Genomic DNA, 24,824 nt, shown 5'->3' with positions numbered 1-24,824 from the left:
GTGATTGTGGGAGAGGTTTGTCTCGGAAAAGCCCACAAACAAGAGTTTGTAAACGTCTATCGGTGCAACGTGCTGAGTAACGGTCGTACATCTCTGTTCGACCCTTGCACTAACAGTCTACTTATCAAAGAGAAGCTTGACACTCCAGAGCAGCATCGTCAGTTTCCAGGAGCTAACGCATCCGAAATCCTATTTGATGGGAAAGACAGCCTTGGTAAAGGGGTCTTCCAGCAAACGCCACACGACAACAAGCCTGCTATGTCTGTGGAAGACAAAGTCTTTCTGGAAATAATGGACAACGAGGTCTTCATGGACGACTCGAATAGTTGGGTGGCACCACTACCCTTCAGGTAACCAAGGCGCAAACTCCCTAACAACCGAGCCCAAGCAGTCAAGAGTCTTTTGACATTACGGCACATGCTGGAGAAGAAGCCAGACATGAAAGAAGATCTTTGAGGCAGGTCATGCTGAACCAGTACCACCACCCACTGGTGAACAAGAGTGCTGGTATTTGCCAATCTTCGGAGTTTATCATCCGTGCAACCCAGGTCAAGTACGGGCAGTGCTCGACTCCAGCACTAAGCATGATGGTGTCTCACTGAATGACATCCTGCTGAGTGGCCCTGACTTGAATAATTCACTTTTAGGAGTCCTCATCCGCTTCCGCAAGGAACCTGTAGCAGTGGCAGCAGACATAGAACAGATGTTCTATTGCTTCAAAGTCTGCCATGATCACAGAGACTTCTTACATTTCCTCTGGTTCGAGGACAATGACCCCACCAAGCGCATCACGGAGTATAGGATGACCGTGCACGTATTCGGCAACAGCCCCTCTCCCGCTGTTGGCATATACAGCTTGAGAAGAGCAGCTCTGCAAGGACAGGAAGACCACAGTGCAGAGGCAAAACAGTTTGTTCTAAATAACTTCTACGTGGACAGTGGTCTTGCTTCCTTCCCCACCAATGACAACGCCATCCGAGACCTGAAGGAAACCAAGGAGATGTTGGCTGATTCCAACATACGGCTATATAAGATAGCCTCCAACCACGACGTAGTAGTGGAGGCGTTTCCACCTGAGGAACGTGCTAAAGAGCTGAAAGACCTAGAGCTAGGTGTGGATCCGTTGCCTATGCAGAGAAGCTTAGGTCTCAACTGGCACCTTCAAACCGACAGCTTTATCTTTCTTGTCTCCCAGGAGGAGAAGCCGTTTACCCGTAGAGGTATTTCTTCCACAGTTAACAACATATTCGACCCGTTGGGGTTTGCAGCTCCTATTATAGTCCAGGGCAAGGCTATAGTCAGAGAGCTATGCACTGAGCATTGCGATTGGGACACCCCAATACCTGCTGAAAAAGTGGCACAGTGGATGTCTTGGAGAGACTCACTGAAGGCACTCGAGCAAGAGGAAGTCTGGGAAAACAAAAAATGTCCAACTTACCTACTGATTGGTTGACCCAATCTCCTCCTTTCACCCAAGTTGGTTTGAGAAAAAATGATAGGGATGACTTGCCGCATTTTGGATAGTATGTTGCTCAAGATGCATTCCCCTAGTCTTTCACACAAAGTGCTCACCACGCTGATGGCAGAGGTCGCAGCTATCATGAATGCCCGGCCAATAGTCCCCGTGTCTTCCAATCCAGACATCCCAACCATACTCACCCCTGCTATGCTTTTAACACAAAAGGTGGACTCTGTGTCTGCTCCTTTGGAAGACATTGACCTCAAGGATCTCTACCAAAGTCAGTGGAAGCAAGTTCAAAGCCTTGTGGATTCCTTCTGGAAAAGATGGCGTCAAGAGTACCTGATGACACTCCAGCCGAGAAGGAAATGGCAAGCAGAACAAGCCAGCCTGCAAGTTGGAGATGTTGTGCTCCTAAAGGAAAAAGAGGTTAAACGAAATCAATGGCCCACAGGACTTGCGGTAAATACCTTTCCGGGTCAAGACAGCAGGGTCTGGAAAGTGGAGGGTAGAGTTGTTCAAGGAAGCACCCCCAGGGTGTATTCGAGACCCACCACTGAAGTTGTGTTGTTACTAAGAGGGACATAGTGGTATAGTACTCTATACCAGGCAGGGAGTGTGCTGCCCCTTTAAGGCAGGCATGATAATTTGGGTGTGTGTTTTTTGTACCAGCCGACTTGCCAGGGAAAAACAGTCCTTTAGCCAAACTGTTGTCTGTTCCACTGTTCGTTTGCTTTTTCTTGCTGAGCCTGAGAGAGCACATGCCTGTAAGTAGTTGCTATCTATTTTGTAAGCTTTCCAGCGTTAGTTTTGTGTAGCAGTTTAGAGTTTTGTGTGAGAAACTTTCTTTTGTGAGGAAAAACGGCCGTGATGCTAACACGCTAGCCCGTCTATGGGATTTCCTGTGTAATGTTAGCATTAAGCTAATAGCTAAATGCGTGGGCCTAATAAACAGTGAAGTCTAGATATGCTCGTGTTTATGTGTTATATACATTGTAATTCATGGCTTGATGTTTGATGTTGTAAAGAAAATGCAATTACAGCAGAAATGTAATATTTTATTTTTGTTTCCGTACCAGTTTTACAGTGCTTCTACAGTAAACATCTAAAACCTATCCGCTGACTCCTGGATGTTTATTGTGGACCTGTTAGCTATCTGCCAAGCTTCTGCCATGCTAGAAACCAGCTTCACACCCTAGTGAGGGCAGAATAGTAACTATATTCTGAATATCACCATTTAAAACAGTAACTGTAACGGCATACAGTTACTCATATTTTGTATTTTAAATACGTAATGCCGGTACATGTATTCCGTTACTCCCCAACACTGACTCTAGTTTACATCATGGCAGACAGAGTACCTACATGCAAAATAATTTACTGTATGACGAAGGTGCAATGGAGCTTTCAACAACAAGCTAAATTTATCACAGTATACTGTGGAGACAGCTCATTCATGAATATGCCTCAACTGGCCAAGCATGGCTACATTACCATGCTTTGACATCCTATGATTTTTTTGTCAATTTGTGTTTAATACGCGGCTTTGAAATGGCTGGAAGCATACACTGTTCAAAGTGTATGACCTACACTGAACCATTTAGATTATAATAATGGGAAATTATATATTTCAGTGTCATTAATGTCAGGAAGCCAATCTGATCACAACACAGTTAAGGACAAACTTTATCCCAGGTTTTTAAAATGCCATCATCCTGCAAGTGTATTCCTTGTGCTCAACACATTGCACTACACTCATGTTAAGAGGTGGATGGAAAACATGGAACTGGACTTGTTGGATGAACAGAAAGCCTGCAACATAGTATGTATGATGAGAATGCAGGGCAGCTGTTTTACTTAAGCATTCTTGCTTTCAGAATGTCAATGATGACACTATGATCATGTATGCATGTAACTGGCACTGTCATCCACCTTGTTCACAGACAACTGGGTTTTTACCTCAGGTAGTGATGGACTGGGGTGCAGACATAACTCCTACAAACACATAAAGGGAGCAACATTGAAATACACAGAGGGAGAGAAGGAATTTCAAATGGACAGAAAAGGCAAAAGCACAGAGAAGGCAAATTAGCTTTAGGGAAACTCATAGGAGGAGGAACATGTAGATCAAAGACACTAAATTGCACAAGGAGAATGTTTTCCTGAAAGTGAGCAAGCGAACAAGTGAGCAATTTAGGTGTTCAGAGAGTGATATGATTGCATTAGCAATAAATTTAATAACACTCTATATTAACAGTTACACACTATATAGAACCACTTTATAGAATTATATTTGTTCGCAGATGTTTGCAGCTATCAGCAAATAGTTATCAGCTATTTTGAAACAAAAAAAAAAAACCACTTTTTATCCATAACAATACTATACAATACAATTTTATTTATATAGCACATTTAAAAACCCGAAGGCACACCAAAGTGCTTCACAGTAATATGTAGAGTCAACATAAGTCAATAAAAGGGTACAAATTGGGCACTAGCACAGACAGGATAGAGGCACTAACAGACCAGGAGAGTTAGATAAATACAAAATCTGCTAAGAAGACAAAAACAGCAGTAAAATTAATAAAAAATAATAAATTTAATAAAAGATTTAAAAGTTTAAAATTTAAAGGATTTAAAAGGGTATTAACTGGTCAGGAAAGCAAAGTCAAATAAATATGCTTTTAATCTTGATTTAAAGGATTGGATAGAGTCCAAGGCTCGAATAGAAGCAGGGAGGCTATTCCAAAGGTTGGGTGCAGCTGAAGCAAAGGCACGATCGCCTCTGGTCTTCAGTCTGAACTTAGGTTGGGCCAGGAGTAATTGACCTGATGATCTTAATGCACGACAAGGAGTGTACAAATTGAGGAGGTCAGTGAGATAGCTGGGCGCAATGTTATTCAGGATTTTAAAAGCGAGTAGCAAGATTTTAAACTCAATGCAATATTTGATTGGTAACCAGTGTAGATCAACAAGAGCCAGAGTAATAGGGTCAAATTTTCTAGTTCCAGTAAGAAGGCGAGCCGCAGCATTCTGAACAAGTTGCAGCCATCGAAGAGAGAAGGCTTGGAGACCACAGTAGAATTACAATAATCTCACCCAGAGGTCACAAAAGCGTGGATAAGTTTTTCCAGGTCCCTGTGTGGTATATAATGCTTAGCTTTAGAAATCTGGCGCAGTTGAAAAAAAAACAGATTTAACTCCAGATGATACTTGCTTATCGAGCTTAAAGGAGCTATCCAAATAGACACCCAGGTTACGCATAGAATCAGAGAGAGAGAGAGTTAGCTAGGGGCCCCAGCAGGGCAACAAGCTGGTCTCGAGGCATATGGTGGTCGAACACCATAACTTCAGTTTTTCTCTCATTTAAAATGAGAGAATTTTCTGACAGCCAATCTTTAACCTCTCTCAGGCAATTGTACAGGAGTTCAGTGATGCTGATAAATCATCAGCCAGTTGACAATAGATTTGAATGTCATCAGCGTAAAAGTGATAAGAAATATTGTATTTTTCACATATGGAGCCCAACGGTAGCATATACAAAGAGAATAATAAAGGGCCCAATACAGACCCCCTGGGGCACACCACAGCAGAGAGGGACAACAGAGGAAGAGTATCCTCCCATCACAACAGAGAAGGATCTATCTGTGAGGTAAGAATTAAACCAGTTAAGGGCAGAACACTTGATGCCTACAACATGCTCTAGCCTCCTCAAGAGTATATTATGATCAACCATCCCATATGGAAAAGATATATATAAATCTTATAACGTTTTTATCTGTCTTGTATGAAACTTGTATGAAAAGAATACAAGAGTGAAAACATATATAAGATCCCTTGAAAAATTATACAATGAAACTTGTATGTTTTGTATACTTACTAAAAAAATATATGAAAGTAATGAGAAAGTGGCCACTTTCATGAGTAAATCATGTAAGCCTTATATGATTTATATATGATTTACTCATGAAAGTGGCCACTTTCATGAGTAAATCATATATGTTTTTACTATTTCTTTTCCATATGGGATGCCAAAGGCTGAAGACAGATCCAATGAAACTTAAACGGCAAGGTGACCAGAGTCAGCAAATACAAGAAGATCATTATAGACTCTTAGCAGTGCCGTTTCAGTGCTATGGTGTGGCTTAAAGCCAGACTGGTATTTGTCAGTGATATTATTTGCAACTAAGTAAGCCTGTATTTGGAGAAAGAAGGCTTTCTCTAAAATTTTTTGATAAAAACGGAAGCTTCGAGATCGGCCTATAATTGTCAGGGTCTTTCTGATCGAAATTACTTTTTTTAAGAATGGGGTGCACTGCCGCATGTTTAAAGGCACTCGGGACACAGCCCACAAACAATGATAAATTCATTAAGAATAAGATGCAAGGCCCAATTTCCTCAAAACCTTCCTTGATAATTCGGGATGGAAGGATATCGTGCACAGAATTTGAGTTTCTCAGTTGTTCAATTATTCCCTTAAGAGTGAGGAGTGATAACAGCTCAAAGTGAGAAAAGGTGGACATGCATCCTAAAGCACAAGAGAGTGAGAGTGTGAAGCCTTCAGTAATAAAACTTTTCCACTAAAATGATTAAGAAATTGCTCACAGAGAGCCTGAGGTTACGTCCACACGTACCTGGGTATTTTTGAAAACGCAGATTTTTCTATGCGTTTGCACCTTTCGTCCACACGTAAACAGCGTTTTTGGTCACTGAAAACTGAGATTTTTAAAAACTCCGTCCAGAGTGGATATTTTTGAAAACTCCATTTTTGCATTTACGTGTGGACGAGAAAAACGGAGAAAACGCAGCGTCAAAGGTGTGCGCATTTTTTGACGTAACACTGTGCGCCACGTTATTGTTTCGGTGAAATAAATTTCTACAATACTGTTACTTGTACTCTCTGCAGTGTTTAAATGCTTACATATACACACACAGTTACTGTCCCTCCACACATACGACTCGGTTCTGCTTCTATGTCCAGCTTTGTTTACTTTTTCCCACCGAGGCTTCTAGACTTCTGATTGACCAACATTTCTGCACGGTTAGGAATATATCGCCACCTGTTGCTTTGGTATGTTCCTAGCAGCATTTTCCTTCATTTCTGCCTTTCCGTGTGGACGGGATTATTTTTTAAAACGAAAATGGAAAATCTCCGTTTTCAAAAATACCCGTGTACGTGTGGACGTAGCCTGAGCGTTCTTGTCCATTTGCTGTTATGTAACTCCATAACAGCAAATGCTATTTATGGTCTCCTCACAAGAATGATAAGAGAAATAAACTAAGCCAATATGGCATGTCTGTTAGTACAGAGACACACATGTTAATATGATCTCTGGTCTCCCACTCAGAGACACAGGTCTCCAAGTGTCCAGCATTCAGACGGCTACCTGAGGACACTCATGTGAGAGAAAATCTGCTCACACAGATATGTAGAGTCAAATACTGTCAAGGCCTCTGCAATGTTCTGAAGACAGTTAAACTTCAGGTAGTGATGTCCAGCAGGTGAAAATGCAAGCTCCATGAACACGCACAGCTGTGGATTCCAGCTGCTTCAATGTTGCATTAACTGGCGTTAACTCAGCCAGTTAATGCGAGACAAATCTAGCTGCTCATTAAAGATTTCTGGTTTGATCAGAAAATAAAACATTGGTCCATACACCTGAAAGTCCCAAAAATGCATTGTGTCTTGAGTCTACGGATGTATCCGTGTATTTCCATGGTGCTGATGCTGCGCTGAGCGGACAGCTCCTGAAGCTTTTGAAGTATCGGAATGTGGAAAGCTAACAACGCCCCTCTTACCAGTAGGCTAAGTTATTTTTAGCCAATTACAAGTTGAATCTGGTACTTGGGGTTGTTAGTTAAGATACCGTCATTAAGAAGAGGCACAACTAATGTGTCTATGCGAGCTGATTTGCGATGTGCACCGCTGGCGCGGCCATTTATTTTTTGATGCACCTTCTCAGATTAATTCACTGCGTGTCGTGCCCAGGGCTGAACTGGGACAAAAAAAACAGCCCGGGCATTTTGACTACAGACCGGCCCACCAGGTATTAAAGCCATAAAGCCTTTGAGTGAAAACAAACGCGATTGTGACAGTGATGTACAGTCTTGTTGGTATATGTATGATTTCTATACATTTTACACCAGCTAAAAACTTTGGTTGTAAGATTCAGATAATTATTTAATAACAGCCAGACATTTTAAATGAAAATAAGAAAGTATTTCTTTGTGCCCCCCTTTCCCTGTTAATGCCCCACCTGGCCCCCTGGCAAAACTTTGCTAGACCCGCCCCTGCACAGTTACCAGCTGTCAGCTATTTAGAAAATGACATTGGTGTTTTTTGTCTCTCAGAAACAGTTCATAACTTCCCTTCAACTCATTCATGTCACCTAAAAGGTAAACCTGTTTCTCCATCACCTGTTCAGCTCTGATGATTCAGTAAGGACATCTCCTGGTTTCATCTTCTTGTTTCCCTCTCACCAGATAACCAAACCGATATCATGACCAGCTGTGGCTCCAGCAAACCTCAGCTGATACTAGAAATGAATATTAAATAAATTCTAACAACAGCTGATCAAGCTTAAACGTGCTGCTGTTATTTAGTGCGACATCCGGCGGTTTTCTCTTTTCGGCGCAAAGTGGGCGATAAACAAACAAGAGAGAAAAGCCGATCAGCTGATCATTGATCAGTTTCATGATTGACTAGCAACGGGGGGGGGGGGGGGAGAATGAGAGAAGAAGAGGCAGCTGTGCAGCAAAGACAAAGAATAACTCCACCTTTGTGTCTTTTTTCATTCTAGCTGAAGTCCGGGACAAACTGCGTCCCCTCTCAGCTCAACACGAAACGCGTAATAATTTCTCTGAATGCGGGACGATTCAGTCTTTTTACGGGACGGTTGGCAGCTCTACTAACTAACCTTATGAATTAAATAAAGTTCAACATCAGTAACATCATAGCACCCACCCAGCTGTATAGAAACTCCGTCATGCTAGCTAGTACGCAGTACGAGTTATTGCAACTGACTGTAAAAAGTCAGCACAATGAAAATAAACTTCACCTAAACTTGGTTTATATCTGACCCAGACAGACTGCAGGTCATAACTTCTTACCTGAAGTTCAGTTCACCTGACGCTCGGACCGGCGGCCACCTCGGGTCTCTCCTCGTCCTGCCTCCGATCTCCCTCATCCACGTGCTGGCTTGTACTAAAACAACATCTGCCTTTAGTTTTTTAAGCTGGTTAAATATCTTTAACGTCTTCTCTCTTTAACGTCTTCTCAATAACTGTAACAGTTAGTTTCTCATTCATTTTTCATTTGTTCCTTGGTAACTAATCATAAATCGTTTACCTAATTGTAAAGTGTAACTGTAAAGAAACCTAACTTGTTTCACTCTTATAAGCAGGGAGGCGCCCGCTCACTGGGCAGACATCGGCCAACATTTTCCTTGTTTACTGCCACTTGCCAATAAGGAAATGATATCCATTGATGTTAGTGGCCATTGAGAAAAACAAAACAAACAAAAAAGGGTATAGATATCAATTATTGGCCAAACTGTTATTTTCAACAAGAATGTGTCAGTAAGTCAATATTGGCTAAGCAGAGCAACACTGGCATACTATATGTTATCCACTATGCAACAAATATGAAAACAATGCAGAAAAGATGCTTAAGATAATTTAGAAGATAAAACAGCAGCTCTGATTCATGCTTCTATTCTCAAAACAGTTTAATGTAATTGCAGCAGAGTGCAAATCACAGCTGAGCAAACTGTGTGGAATAACAGAATATCTGTTTAGTCAGAACTAATTATTGACTACTGATAAAAATCACTATCAGCCACAAGTATCTGCTTTCAATTTCTGCCATAATGGCCATGGTTTCATAGTCTGGGAATGGGTAATGAACACACTTGTGTCTTTCAGCTGTTCAGACTTACAGTATCTTCATTCTAAGTTCTGTCTAAGTTAATATAAGGCCAGGATAACAGGTCCTCTTGATTGCTGACAAAACGTTGATAGTAGAGGTACAAAAAGTACAAAAATGCACTCAAAGACAGAAAGTAAAAAGTAGCAGTTTGAAGGACAATACCAGCTGTTCTTTTGCAAAGTTAACTTATACAGCATGATCAATCATGGAGACACAAACTTTTTTTGGCTTTGCCTCCACAACTAAACAGAAAAAAATAATACTATATTCAATGGTTAAAGGAGGTGGGGAACCCTAAGATCAGTCCATGAACACCACAGCCACTGGGCACCAGTCCATCCAAGTACTTTACTATAAATTCACCACAGCAGGGCAACCTAACCTGTTTACCTACACTAAACTGCGGGGGATTTTCATGCAACTTTTGAATGACAAAGTTAGTATACTAACTTTAATAGTGCGCATGCGCCAACCAGCGTGCAGCCTGTTACAGTCGCTCCTGCTTTTCTCTTAGTTTAGCTCTTTTTTCTTACGTATTCTTTTTTTTTCTGACTTGTATTTTCATCCGTTTTCTATCTCTTACTCAATCATGTGGATTGAGAGAGTTTTTGTTCTTCTGGTGGCCGTGGAACTGTTACTTTTATCAAGGAACGGAACCGCGGCACATCTCCTACACTCACGGACTGTTTACTCCAGAGATCAGCTGATCGCCCTGATGCCGGCCGGCTCGCTGGCCAGGCCCGCAGAAGTACCAGCTGAAATTTGGAGGAAAACACATCGGGGATGCAGAGGTCAAGGACAGAAAAGAAGAAAAAAGGTGACGGTGAGACAGCGGAGGCTCGAAGCGAGGAGGAGGTATAAACCATGTCTGCCGTCTATCGTGATGGGAAATGTGCGATCGTTGGCAATTAAAATCGACGAGCTCTCAGCACTGGTACGGAGTCAGAGGGAATACCGAGAGTGTAGCCTGATGTGTTTCACCGAATCATGGCTGCACCAGGACATTCCCGACGAGAATGCTTCCGTGGAAGGCTTCCACACTGTTCGGGTGGACAGGGACAGCATCGCTAGCGGTAAGCGGAAAGGAGGTGGGCTTGCTGTTTTAGTTAACAACCGGTGGTGTAACCCTGCCAACATAACAATCAAGGAAAGGATTTGTTGCCCGGACACTGAACTGTGTGCTGTTGGACTCAGGCCGTATTATTTACCCAGGGAATTCTCTCACGTCATCTTGGTGGCTGTTTATGTTCCTCGCTCTGCTAACCCCACAGCTGCATGTGACACTATCCACTCTGCAATAGCTCGGTTACAGACTCAGCACCCGAATGCCTTTATTGTGATCTCGGGTGACTTCAACCATGTATCACTGGACAATACACTACCAACATTCAAACAATATGTGGACTGTCCCACCAGGGGAGAGGAAATTTTAGACTTACTGTATGCTAACGTCAAGGATGCATACAGCTCCTCCTCCCTCCCCCCACTTGGTAGGTCAGATCATAACCTGATTCACCTCACCCCCCGCTATGTGCCAATTGTGAGGAGGGAACCTGTGACCACCAGGACTGTTAGGAGGTGGTCAGAGGAGGCAATAGCGGAACTACAGGGCTGTTTCGAGGTGACCGACTGGGAAACACTCTGTGAGCCTCACGCCGAGGACATCAATGGGCTTACTTAGTGTATCACAGACTACATAACTTTCTGCACCGACTCCATTGTTCCAGCTCAGACTGTTCATTGTTACCCAAATAACAAGCCGTGGGTGACTAAGGACATCAAAGCCCTCCTCAACAACAAGAAGAGGGCTTTCAGAGGGGGCAACAAAGAGGAGGTGAGGAAGATCCAGGTGTTACTAAAGGACAAGATCAGAGAGGCTAAGGACAATTACAGGAGGAAGCTGGAGTGGAAACTCCAGCAGAACAGCATGAGAGAGGTGTGGAGGGGCATGAAGACCATCACTGGATTCAGGCCAACCAACAGCAGGGGAGCTGAGGGAGGTGAGAATAGAGCCAACGAGTTGAATCTGTTTTTCAATAGATTTGACACCACAGTGTCTGCTCCCACCCCCACAACCTCACCTGTAGTCAGCCTGGAATCCAGAGCCACACCACTGTGCCAGCCTCTCTCTTCACATGGCGCTGTTGCCTCCTGTGAGATTCCTGACACCCCTCCCCCACCCATCACCTTCACTCAATACCAGGTTGAGATGCAAATGAGGAGACTTCACTCAGGCAAGTCTGCTGGACCAGACGGAGTGAGTCCCCTTGTCCTCAAGACCTGTGCCCCTCAGCTGTGTGGAGTCTTTCATAAACTGTTTATGCTGAGTCTGAGTCTGCAGAGGGTCCCAGTGATGTGGAAGACATCATGCCTCGTCCCTGTACCAAAGACGCCACGTCCCAGTGGCCCCCAGGATTACAGGCCCGTGGCACTGACCTCTCACATCATGAAGACCCTGGAAAGGCTCATCCTGGACCAGCTGCGACCCATAGTAAGACCACATCTGGATCCCCTTCAGTTTGCTTATCAGCCTCGTCTCGGAACTGAGGACGCCATCATCTACCTGCTCAATCGTGTCTACACCCATCTGGACCAGCCGGCGAGCACTGTGAGAGTCATGTTTTTTGACTTTTCCAGTGCTTTCAACACCATCAGGCCGACCCTCCTGGGTGATAAGTTAGCAGCGATGCAGGTGGATGCTTCTCTGGTGTCCTGGATTGTTGATTACCTGACAGGAAGACCACAATATGTACGTCTCCCACAGTGTGTGTCTGACAAGGTGATCAGCAACACAGGGGCACCACAGGGGACTGTCCTCTCCCCCTTCCTCTTCACCCTCTACACCACAGACTTCAGCCACTGCACAGAGACCTGCCATCTTCAGAAGTTTTCTGATGACTCTGCGGTGGTTGGATGCATCAGCAGGGATGATGAGACAGAGTACCGGGCTGTGGTCGACTCCTTTGTCACGTGGTGTGAGCAGAATCATCTGCAGCTCAACGTGGCAAAGACCAAGGAACTGATCGTGGACTTCAGGAAGACCAGGAAACACTTGACCTCTGTTTCAATCCAGGGGGTCAGTGTTGACATTGTGGAGGACTATAAATACCTTGGAGTACACATTGACAATAAACTGGACTGGGCTAAAAACACCACAGCACTTTACAGGAAGGGCCAGAGTCGTCTCTATTTTTTGAGGCGACTGAGGTCCTTCAACATATGCCGGAAAATGCTGAGGATTTTCTATGAGTCTGTTGTGGCCAGTGCGATCCTCTATGCTGTTGCATGCTGGGGGAGCAGGCTGAGGGTCGCAGATGCCAACAGACTCAATAAACTAATCCGTAAGGCCAGCAATGTTGTGGGGATGGAGCTGGACTCCCTCAAGGTGGTGTCGGAGAGGCGGATGCTGTCCAAGATAAAGACAATGTTGGATAACACCTCCTACCCACTCCATGACATGCTGGTCAGTCACAGGAGCATGTTCAGTGAGAGACTGAGATGACCGAAAAGCACCACTGAATGACACAGGAAATCTTTCCTGCCTGTGGCCATCTCCCTGTACAACGCATCCACTTAACACACTGTTTGCTGCTATAACTACACATGTTTCTTTTTCAGCTATTTATTTATGAGTGACTTATGTATGTATGTATGTATATATATGTATATATTGTACTATTCTTAGTTAGTGTATTGTCTGTCTTGTCTTAATGTTGGTTTATAATGGAGCACTGTAACAAAAAATAATTTCCCCCAGGGATCAATAAAGTATTCTGATTCTGATTCTTAAGTTTGTTTTGCAGAACATTTCAATACGAAAAAATAAAAAAAGGTAACAACCTTCACATCATATATAGATCAAATATCTGATTTAACAAGTAAGGACATTACATGTGCTTTAAATTTCCACTTCACTGAATAGCACTGAGCAGTCCTTAATTTTAAATATGACCTACTGTCCTGACCTTCCTCTCCTGCCCTGTCGTTCTTACAACTTTCTCCATCTTTGAGTGGCAATATCTTGCACCCTCCCTGGGAAATACAGCAGCTGTATCTTCAGCAAGTATCTTCAAAATGTTTTAATTTAAATTACCCACCACCTAAAAATGTTATTCCCTTTGTACTCTCTACCTAAATGCCGAAGAAATGCAACCACAACTTATGAAGATCTGCATGAAAAACAGTTGAAAAGTGATTTTTTGTTGTTGTTGTTTTTATGTGTTTTTGTATGTCTAATATGTTTGCTTATATTGGTGAACGGGCTGTAGTCGACTGGATTTATGAAGGGGTTACATATAAAATAAAGAAACTATTTGCTTTGCAAGCATCATAATGACTCTGACTCATTGTGGATTATTGTGCCTGCATTAAAACCAATCCAATCCAGAAAACAAATGTGTGAAGCCTGTACTAACACTGCATTATTTTGGTCACTCTTCTCCTTTATCCACTATGATCAGTTTTGAATTTCTAATTTGCACTGCTCTTGGTAGAATGCTGGTCATTACTGAAATAAACTTGTTACAACTTTGTTTAAAAGTCTGAACTTTGCGTACCCATCATCAGTGTACCTGACATGGGTAACTTGCACATCTGTAGAGGTACTATTAATAACATATTCAGGTGCTGGAGTAACACAAGCAACCATCTATACTAGAGATGGCACGATACCACTTTTTTATGTCCGATACCGATATCATAAATTTGGATATCTGCCGATACCGATATGAATCCGATATAGTGTTTTTTAATCAACAAAACTGTTTTTTAAATATCTTGCTGCATTTTGTATAAGTTCATACTCAAGTTTAAAACAACAACTACACTAAAGCTATCCTGTTATACCTGTATGCAAAAAAAAAAATTTCATAGTTCAGCAATACTGATCAATCTAATAAACTTAAACCTACACCATCCTCCCTATTCTGGTATTTTAAAGAGTACTTAGCATAAATATTAAGCAACCTAACTAATAGGGTTCCAACTCCCAGCAACAACAAAAATAAATAAATAAAAAATAGGGAACCACCCCTCACGCTCCACCTCATGATGCTTAATCGACGTAATCAACCTTAATTTGATGGAGTGTGAAAAAAAATGCACAGAAATCAATTCTTTTTCAAGAAATATTAAATAGATTCAACATCTTTCTTCAACAAAATTGCAGACTGCACAGATGGTACCTTCCCAAAGGAAAAAGTACTATAGCTTACTAGGGTATATATATTAGACTTAATAGTTACTATATGCAGTAATGGACTTCTATACATTTTACATCAGATTAAAACTTTGGGTGTAAGATTCAGATAAATATTAAATAATTAAAAGCGAGACATTTTAAATGAGAATAAGAAAGAAAAGTATGTCTTTGTGTCCCCTTTTCCCTGTTAATGCCCTATCGGCCCCCCTGGCTAAACTTTGCTAGATGCGCCCCTGCACAGTTACCAGCGTCAGCTACGTAGAAAAAGATCCTGGAGTAGAAAGTAATATTAAATACATTCTAACAACAGCTGATCAAGCTTAAACGTGCTGCTGTTGTTCAGCCGCTGGTTTCCTCTTTCTGGTGCAAAGTGGGCCAAAAGCAAACAAGAGACACAGACTCGCGACAGAAAAGCCGATCAGCTGATCATTAAGCAGTTTCATGATTGAAGTAGCAGCCGGAGAGCGAGAGGCAGTCGCTCGTTAAGCTTAATGCAGGAATGCTTTACAAACATTCAGAGATGGACTTACACACTTGCTTTACTTCTCTCGGGGATAACTTTGTCGGAGATGAAATGCCGGGTTGCTAGCGAAGCTCCAAATGCTATCCAGACCACCGACAGGTCCCGCATGCCACAGCCGCTCTATCACGTGATGCATACTGCTCCGACGTGCTAACGTTCTGAGGTGAGTTACGGCGTGTTGCAAGTTTTGTGAGGTGCTTTCGTGATATTTAATGGATCGGATTACATTTTTTATTTTTCTCCGATATCCGATCCAGTAATTTAGGTCAGTATCGGACCGATACCGATACGTAATATCGGATCGCTCCATCTCTAATCTATACAATGTCTTTTTGTGAAGAACTCCCTTCATTTAGCAAGACAAAACACAAATAATTTTGTATTACAATAATTCAGGTGCTTAAATATCTCGACTGCAATCACCCACTTAAATCTTGCAGAATTATATTCATAACAAAAACAACAAAAAACCACTACATTATAATTTGATATTTTAAGTTGTGATTAAAAGCTATCATTGTTCATAAGTGTCAGTTATTATCTTTCTACTATTTAAATTCAATAACTAAATATCAGGTTTAAATTATTTCTAAACCACTGTACCTTTACATTTTACACTATGCCCCAACATACACTGAACAATAAAATAGCCAGCTTGGAAAATGAGTCAAACCTGCAGTTATACATCCACATACATGGTTTAAGCAGGAAATCTAAACTGTACAGAAGAGGTAGGGCAGACACTGAAAAGAAATCAGCAAAAGGTGATGATAACAAAGAGTTAAGAGCTGACAGTCACTCACGACACTTGTCGATTACAAGTAAAATCAGTAAAAAATACACACGTAATTTTACTGACACATACAACTCTGTCACAAGGTATGAGTGATAAGAGCCCCCATGTCATTTTAGGCACAAAGGCAGAATGACAAAAAGGTTTACCTGATAAGAGTACAGTGTTTAACGTCAACAGGAGAGGGATGTGGGGACGTTAATGACAGAACTTCAAAGTTGTAAAAATAACTCACAGTGAGCTAATGCTGCAGATGGACGAGCTGCTAGAGTGCACGCTACTTCAACTGCATGTTAGAAAACTGCACATGCACAAAAAAAAAAAAGGGGAACGTGGGGAAAACATATAGCATGAAGTCAGAGAAACAGCCAGACAACATTCAATTATTATCTGTCTACTCTGTCTATTAGTATCCTATCAAATGAGAATGAAATGAGGACTGGGCTGGTTTCAGTCATTATGCAAATGTACTGTTTATAAGATTAGGGAAACCTGCAGTCAGCTGAGACTGAAGAAATCACTTCGATGAGTGACGAAATGTTTCTCCCACTGAAAACGCTACGTCCACATGAACAGAATCAACTTTTGGAGACAACCTTGAGATTCAAATTCTCAAGCCAGAGGTCCACTGACACTAACAGAGTCTAACCCTTAGAGGAGGTTTGGCAAAATTATACTTTATTCAGATGGGTGGTTTTCTTGATCATCTTGACATTTCCTAACTACATATAGGATAATGTGCAAACAAGGGGAATCAATTAGGTTTTAATTAAGGTTCTACAATCCCTTATCCTGGTTGTTATTTACATGACAGTTTAAGAAACTGGTGCAATTGTTGGTTATTTAATATATGTTATGTTAATATATCTAATTAAAGAACATTCTGACTGTGACTGCCATGGTGCCTCCATCCTGCTTGGCTGTCTACTCCAGGTTTTGTTCTTTGTCTGTTTTTCTCTTAGTATTTAATGTTTCTCCTTCTTGTTTCTCTGTGCTTGTTTTTTATGTTTATATTTGTTGGCGAGATTCATCACATCTTGCTGAGGCTAAGGCTCTGTTTTTATTGGACCTGCCAATCATCTCTGACAGAACAATACAACCACAAAAATGGACTGAGCTGACTCTTGTGAGCTGTGCTTTCACTTCAAAGGAAGTGGACTGGCATGAGCAAATGCTCCGCCACATTATTGGCGAACCATGATCGCTGAAGAAATCGCAGAGGTAAAAGGTAGTAAAAAGGTATGGTTAATCCACCATTTTCAGCCTCTATCCCCTCACCTCCTCAGATCAGAGAACTGACTGTCTCTCCACTCCCGAGGTGTTCAAGGGTGAGTTTAGCAAATGTGCTGGATTTCTTACACATAGAGTTTGCTAGTATTCAAACAAAAAAGGGCATATGAGTCAGATTGTTCCAAGATTGCTTTTTTTGTGGAGATATTTTAAGACCAGGTGCTAAAATGGGCACAGGCTGTGCTAAAAGCAAGCCCCATTCTTTCTTTTGAAGATTTCATTCCTAAATTTCGGAATGTTTTTGAGTCTAACCCTGATGTTGGCTGCTCATCAAGTAAATTTGCAATGTGTAAAAATTGATGACCATGTCCGCAAACACAGGTGAAAATTTAACTTTCCCAGAATGCTCCTGGCTCTTATTCTCCCCCGCACTAACAATGTCCCAATAATGTCCCTGTGTAAAGTATTTTAAGTCATGGCCCTGGATGGAAAAGGACCTCCCTGATATCACACAAGACTCAGACTGTCTCACTCACTCTCTCTGGCAACCACACTGAAGATGTGAGCTTCTATGTGTTTGAAGCCCTTCTTACTCCTCTGGTCCTTGGTCATCCCTGGTTACGTAATCATAATGATTACGTAACCAGGGATGACCAAGGATTCAAGGTTACTTTATTTATACCTGTAAGTAAATTTGCTTGGTGGAGTATGCCCATGATGTCATGACATGCCATAGAAGGTGAGCTTGTCGTATGGCATAATCTATGCAGTTGGCACTGCCACTGGAAGGCTACCTATGCTATCCTGCTAAGGACCATGGAGCAAAATAAACGTCTTACCAATCGCAATAGAATCCCAGTGCCGGTCTACTGTCCTGTACTACGTGGGACTGGAAGAAGGGCAACTTTCATATTCTACACAGTGAGTCTTCCTTGGCTTGCACATCAAGGTTTTGTTTTTTGTCTAGCTCTCCCTTGTGTTTCCCCTCTCTCCTCTTTTTACGGGTTCCCAACTCTGGCCAGGCACACCTGCTCTAATCACCCACATGTTTATCAAGAATCCACTACTTAAGGTAGTGGATGAGGATAACTCTTTGTTTGGTAATTGGGCTAATCGGTTAGCTGAAACCCTGGCTCCTGCTACTCTGTTTTTGCTCGGATTTTGACTGTCTGTTTCCTGTGCACAGGCCCCTGGATTTCCTTCCCTGGTGTGGTGCGCTTAATCCTCAGTTGAAAGGGAGTGTGAACTGTAAATTTTGGATGTGTTGATTCGCTTTGTTCCTGGACTATTTCCCTTTTCTTGTCTTACTGAACTGTGATCTCCCGAGCGCTGTGCTAAAGTCTACCATCCTATTAGCCTTGACAATGGTCAATCCACACTATCCATCCATCCATCCATTCGCTTCCGCTTATCCTTTTCAGGGTCGCGGGGGGCGCTGGAGCCTATCCCAGCTGTCATGGGGCGAAAGGCAGGGTACACCCTGGACAGGTCGCCAGTCTGTCGCAGGGCTAACACATAGGGACAGACAACCATTCGCACTCTCATTCACTCGCACATTCACACCTAGTGGCAATTTGGATTATCCAATTAACCTATCCCCACAAGCTGCATGTCTTTGGACAGTGGGAGGAAGCCGGAGTACCCGGAGAGAACCCACGCAAACACGGGGAGAACATGCAAACTCCACACAGAAAGACCCCGGCCTGATGGTGGAATTGAACTCAGGACCTTCTTGCTGTGCGGCAACAGTGCTAACCACCGTGCCACCGTGCTGCCCGTGCAATCCACACTAATACTTTCTAAAACGATGTCTCAAAGAAAAATATTTTCGGATTAAAAGTTTTAGATATAAAACATCCACGTACATATATTTCAGATGACCATTCCTCAAGTGGGTAAATCTCCACAAGATGTAAGCGCTAGCATAGATAACAAAGATATTGAGAAAGTCTCATTTGAATTAACAAACAGTAGTCAAGGATGTTTTGTGTTCCAGATAATGACCATGTAATGAACTGTTTACATATAAATATGAATAAACAATTAACACATTCTGAACCATATGCATGATTTGATTTGTTGGATCAAGCAAAGTTTAAAGTTTAAATTTTTCTGCCACACTGGATTTGACGTTTTTGTTTTGACAAACATTAACTTTTTTTTAGTCACAAATGTATTTCCCAGTATTTATCAGTAGGCAGGGATGATTGTCTCATCAAGCCTCACAAAATGATGTTTTCTGAACATGTGTCACAGCCAATCAAAGTGATTTTGCAACAGCTGAACACTAGGGAATGCTAGTATCCAACCTGCACAGATCTAATAGCTTTGGAAATACTATTCTGATATTTGTTAAGATGGTGTTTGTTATATCACAGAAGAGTTGAGCATTGGCTTTGGTCTGCAATCTCAGAGAACCATTCTAGCTGAGTTGTTTTGTGCTAAGCTGTTACATATTTCTGCTTTTTTTCTATATTTGTAATGATATTTTGTGGACAAAGATTTAATATGAACATCAAAAATGCAAAAATGTATTCTGTGTGTTGAATATTGACACAGGATGGAAGGATTTAGACTGCATACTTGTAAAGTGGTCCTTAATGTAGCTAAAGGAAAACCACCCACAATTCTTGGGAGTCACTACGATGCAGTTTATCAAGTCGGGACAAACATTAAAGGAAGTAGACTTACGCTGTGATGGAAATGTTAGCAGCTGACATGGGGCTGACTTCCTTTACCTCCTTGGCCTTCTGGAGGGCAAGTTTCTTATTAATAGCCTCCTCTTGCTCCTCTTCATCCTATAGGTATAGAAAAAAACATACATGGACACATATTTTAACTTGTGTTTATTTCAGGACTATAATAAATATCAGAATCAGAAACTTTATTGTCATTGTCATGAGAACAACGAAATTAAGAATGGTCCCCGATCATTGCATCATCCCTAGCAATATCAAAATATAAATAAAACAATAAAATTCAATAAATAAAATAGATAGAATACTTAAAATACTAATAAGATATAACAGTAAAACATTCACATACATTCCCACACACATGCTTCAGACCGTGCATAGATTAACACAAGAGTGGCGTGATGGACATTTTTTTGTAGTATTCAGATGTGTTATTGCAGTTGGATAACAGCTGTGTTTGAGTCTATTAGTCCTTGCTCTGATTGCCCTGTACCGTCTGCCTGAGGGCAACAGTTCGAACAGGGAGTGGCCAGGATGTGAGGTGTCTTTTATGATGTTTTGGGCCTTTTTAAAACAGTGGGCGTTGTGTAGAACTTCCAGTGTGGGGAGAGGGCAGCCAGTGATCTTTTGGGCGGTGTTAATGATCCCTTGGAGTGCTTTCCTCTGAGCCCCTGTGCAGCTAGTGTACCAGATGCATATGCAGTAAGTTAGAACACTCTCAATGGTGGCTCTGTAGAAGGACACCAGCAGTCTCTGCGTGATGTTATTCCTCCTGAGAATTCTCAGGAAGTACAGTCTCTGTTGGGCCTTTTTCAGCAGCTCGGAGGTGTTGTCACTCAATACACTGAGAAGTCCTTTATAATATATTTATTTTACTGTGACCATTGTTGATAGAAGGTCCACTATTAAAGAACAAGGCAAATTTAAGTCTAGCAGGAGCATTCAGAATATGGATATATTATAAGGGTAAAATCACTGAAGATTACGAGGTTCTTTTTTCTTTTGCCAAAACCTGGGCTTGCCATCTTAGGGCATTTTGACATCAATAGCATCTTTAGTCTGTTCCAAATCACTTTTCCTCACCTTTTACATGTAATCTGGTTTTCTTTCACACAGACAAAAATCGAACACATGGCACAAAGAGATAAAAGGACAAGTTTGATCTAAACGGACTAAACACCAACAGTGTGAAAACACCCTTAATTAAACCTCTGAGGTCTAAGCCACCTATTGATGACACCAGCCTTCACCCTAATTCTAACTCTAACCCCCAACAATAAGAATATATCATTTTTTGTCATATTAAATAGTGAAGTTCTGGCAATCAGGGACAAATAGATAATTCAAACTGAAACCTTTCCCTTTTAATTATTAAAAAAATCTATCTTGCCTTTCTTCTAAATATAGCATAGGTTTAGACCTTAGTTAAAATCAGAATTGTGTTTGTTTGTTTGTTTTACATCAAAAGCTTTAGGAATGATGATAAAAACAGAATAATTTTATAATATAGAATAATAAAGAATTTTTTTTCATTTTTGTGACAAAAAAATTAATATTTCATAAAAAAAATCTTTATTTCATGAGCAAATATCACAAGCTATACCACAAAACAAAACTAAAAGTAAATATTGCAACCCAAATAGAACTAAATTCTAAATTTCTACTCAATTACTACTCAAGTTAGCTAAATATATGCATGTGTTTCATTTTCAAGACCTGCTTTAAATGGCTACCATTTTGACAAGCGCAGCCCCGGAAGATTCTGAAAACTCTGGTTAAAATTTAAAAGCAAGATATGCATATATTTAACAAAATTATTTTCTCAGTTATAACTAGAAAACTATAACATTAACTATTTCACATTATGTATGAAAAAATGAAAGTGGGTCAACCGACCTTTGTTTAAATACATATGTTGAAAAGTATTTGATATATGAAGCTAAGTTTTCAGAAGTATCATTAGTATATTATATATCTAACAGGATAACTTAGAATCATAACATTATAGTGAATATGGTTTAACAGAAAATGATAACTGTGAAGATTATCAAAAAATGATCATTTGAAATGAAAATAAAAAATATGCACATTAACTAAATTAATTAATTAGAGTACCATCCAGAAACGGCCAAATTTGGTTCTACTCTGATTACACTATCTAGCAATATTTCTTATTCTTTTGTTTTTGTGATACACTTTTCCCTCAGAAAAGGCTTGAAAATGCCTAGAACTTCATAAAAAATATTTTATGAACTATCCATCCATCCATCCATTTTCATCCGCTTTGTCCGGGGCCGGGTCGCGGGGGCAGCAGCCTAAGCAAAGAGGCCTAGACCTCCCTCTCCCCAGCCACCTCCTCCAGCTTATCCGGGGGAATACCAAGGCGTTCCCAGGCCAGCCGAGAGATATAATCTCTCCAGCGTGTCCTGGGTCTGCCCCGGGGCCTCCTCCCGGTGGGACATGCCTGGAACACCTCACCCAGGAGGCGCCCAGGGGGCATCCTTGTCAGATGCCCGAACCACCTCAGCTGGCTCCTTTCGATGTGGAGCAGCAGCTGCTCTACTCTGAGCCCCTCCCGGATGGCCGAACTTCTCACCCTATCTCTAAGGGAGAGGCCAGCCACCCTTCGGAGGAAGCTCATTTCTGCCGCTTGTATCCGCGATCTCGTTCTTTCGGTCACTACCCACAGCTCGTGGCCATAGGTGAGGGTAGGGACGTAGATCGACCGGTAAATTGAGAGCTTCGCTTTTACACTCAGCTCCCTCTTCACCACGACGGACCAGTGCAGCGTCCGCATTACTGCAGCTGCAGCCCCAATCCGTCTGTCGATCTCCGGCTCCCTTCTCCCATCACTCGCGAACAAGACCCCGACATACTTGAACTCCTCCACTTGGGGCAGGAACTCATCCCCGACCCGGAGTGGGCACTCCACCCTTTTCCGGCTGAGAACCATGGCCTCAGATTTGGAGGTGCTGATCCTCATTCCCGCTGCTTCACACTCGGCTGCGAACCGCTCCAGTGCGAGCTGGAGGCCCTCACCCGATGAAGCCAACAGAACCACATCATCTGCAAAAATCAGAGATGAGATTCTGAGGCCACCAAAGCGAAAGCCCTCCGCCACTTGGCTGCGCCTAGAAATCCTGTCCATAAAAATTATGAACAGAACCGGAGACAAAGGGCAGCCCTGGCGGAGCCCATCACCCACCGGGAACGAGTCCGACTTATTGCCGGCAATGCGAACCAAGCTCTTGCAACGGTTGTATAGGGATCGAATGGCCCGTAGCAATGGGCCAGACACCCCATATTCCCGCAACACCCCCCACAGGACACCCCGAAGGACACGGTCGAATGCCTTCTCCAAGTCCACAAAACACATGTAGACTGGTTGGGCAAACTCCCATGCACCCTCAAGTATCCTGGAGAGGATAAAGAGCTGGTCCAGTGTTCCGCGACCAGGACGAAAACCGCATTGTTCCTCCTGTATCCGAGGTTCGACTAACGGACGAACTCTCCTTTCCAGCACCCTGGCATAGACTTTCCCAGGGAGGCTGAGGAGTGTGATCCCCCTGTAGTTGGAACACACCCTCCGGTCCCCTTTCTTGAAGATGGGGACCACCACCCCGGTCTGCCAGTCCACAGGTACTGCCCCTGATCTCCACGCAACATTGCAGAGGCGTGTCAACCAGGACAGCCCTACAACGTCCAGAGCCTTCAGGAACTCGGGGCGGACCTCATCAACACCAGGGGCTCTGCCACCAAGGAGTTGTTTAACTGCCTCAGTGACCTCGCCCCCGGAAATTGGCGGGTCATTCCCCTCATCCCCAGACTCTGCTTCCTCCTCGGAAGACGTGTCAGTGGGATTAAGGAGGTCCTCGAAGTATTCCTTCCACCGCCTGACAATTTTCTCAGTCGACATCAGCAGCGCTCCGCCAGCACTATACAAAGTGCAGGTAGAGCACCGCTTTCCCCTCCTGAGACGTCTGACGGTTTGCCAGAATCTCTTCGAGGCAGCCCGAAAGTCTTTTTCCATGGCCTCTCCGAACTCCTCCCACACCCGAGTTTTTGCTTCAGCCACTGCCCGAGCCGCATTCCGCTTGGCCTGTCGATACCTGTCGGCTGCCTCCGGAGTCCCACAGGCTAACCAAGCCCGATAGGACTCCTTCTTCAGCCTGGTGGCTCCCTTCACCTCTGGTGGTCACCATTTGGTTCGGGGATTACCACCACGGCAGGCACCAACCACCTTGTGGCCGCAGCTCAATGCAGCAGCTTCGGCAATGGAGACGCTGAACATGGTCCATTCGGACTCAATGTCCCCAGTCTCCCTCGGAATGCTGTTGAAGCTCTGCCGGAGGTGTGCGTTGAAGATCTCGCGGACTGGGGCCTCTGCTAGACATTCCCAGCACACCCTCACTACGCGTTTAGGTGCACCAGGTCTGTCCAGCGTCTTCCCCCGCCACCTGATCCAACTCACCACCAGGTGGTGATCAGTTGACAGCTCAGCCCCTCTCTTTACCCGAGTGTCCAGAACATATGGTCGCAGGTCTGCTGATACGATTACAAAATCGATCATCGACCTACGGCCTAGAGCATCCTGGTGCCACGTGCACTTATGGACACTCTTATGTTCGAACAGGGTGTTCGTTATGGCCAAACTGTGATTAGCACAGAAGTCCAATAACAGAGCACCGCTCAGGTTCAGATCAGGGAGGCTGTTCCTCCCAATCACGCCCCTCCAGGTCTCGCTGTCGTTACCCACGTGAGCATTGAAGTCTCCCAGCAGGACAACAGAGTCTCCAGGTGGAGCACCCTCCAGCACCCCCCCCCCCCCCCCGGGACTCTAAGAAGGCTGGGTACTCTGAACTGCCACTCGGTGCATAAGCGCAGATGACAGTCAGGACCCGTTCCCCGACCCTAAGGCGCAGGGAACAAACCCTCTCGTCCACCGGGAAAAACCCCAACGTACCGGCAGCAAGCCGAGGGGATATTAGGATACCCA

At 43.0% G+C, this 24,824-nt stretch overlaps 1 protein-coding gene across 1 annotated transcript in view; it reads right to left on the bottom strand.

Annotated features, from left to right (window-relative positions):
• LOC309719252 (voltage-dependent N-type calcium channel subunit alpha-1B-like) overlaps window positions 1-24,824 on the bottom strand; it is a 327,817-nt gene that overhangs the window by 170,423 nt on the left and 132,570 nt on the right. Inside the window, exons 19-20 of the mRNA XM_082555244.1 lie at window positions 19,824-19,930; window positions 3,419-3,454 (exon numbers count right to left, since the gene is read on the bottom strand). Of these exons, the coding sequence (XP_082411370.1) occupies window positions 3,419-3,454; window positions 19,824-19,930 (143 nt within the window). The remainder of the gene's footprint in view (window positions 1-3,418; window positions 3,455-19,823; window positions 19,931-24,824) is intronic.

Source organism: Aulonocara stuartgranti (genome assembly GCF_965226115.1).
Source record: "Aulonocara stuartgranti genome assembly, chromosome: 12".
Lineage (NCBI taxonomy): Eukaryota > Metazoa > Chordata > Actinopteri > Cichliformes > Cichlidae > Aulonocara > Aulonocara stuartgranti.
Note: the sequence above shows the minus strand (reverse complement) of the source record. Positions and strands in the feature narration are given on the sequence as shown.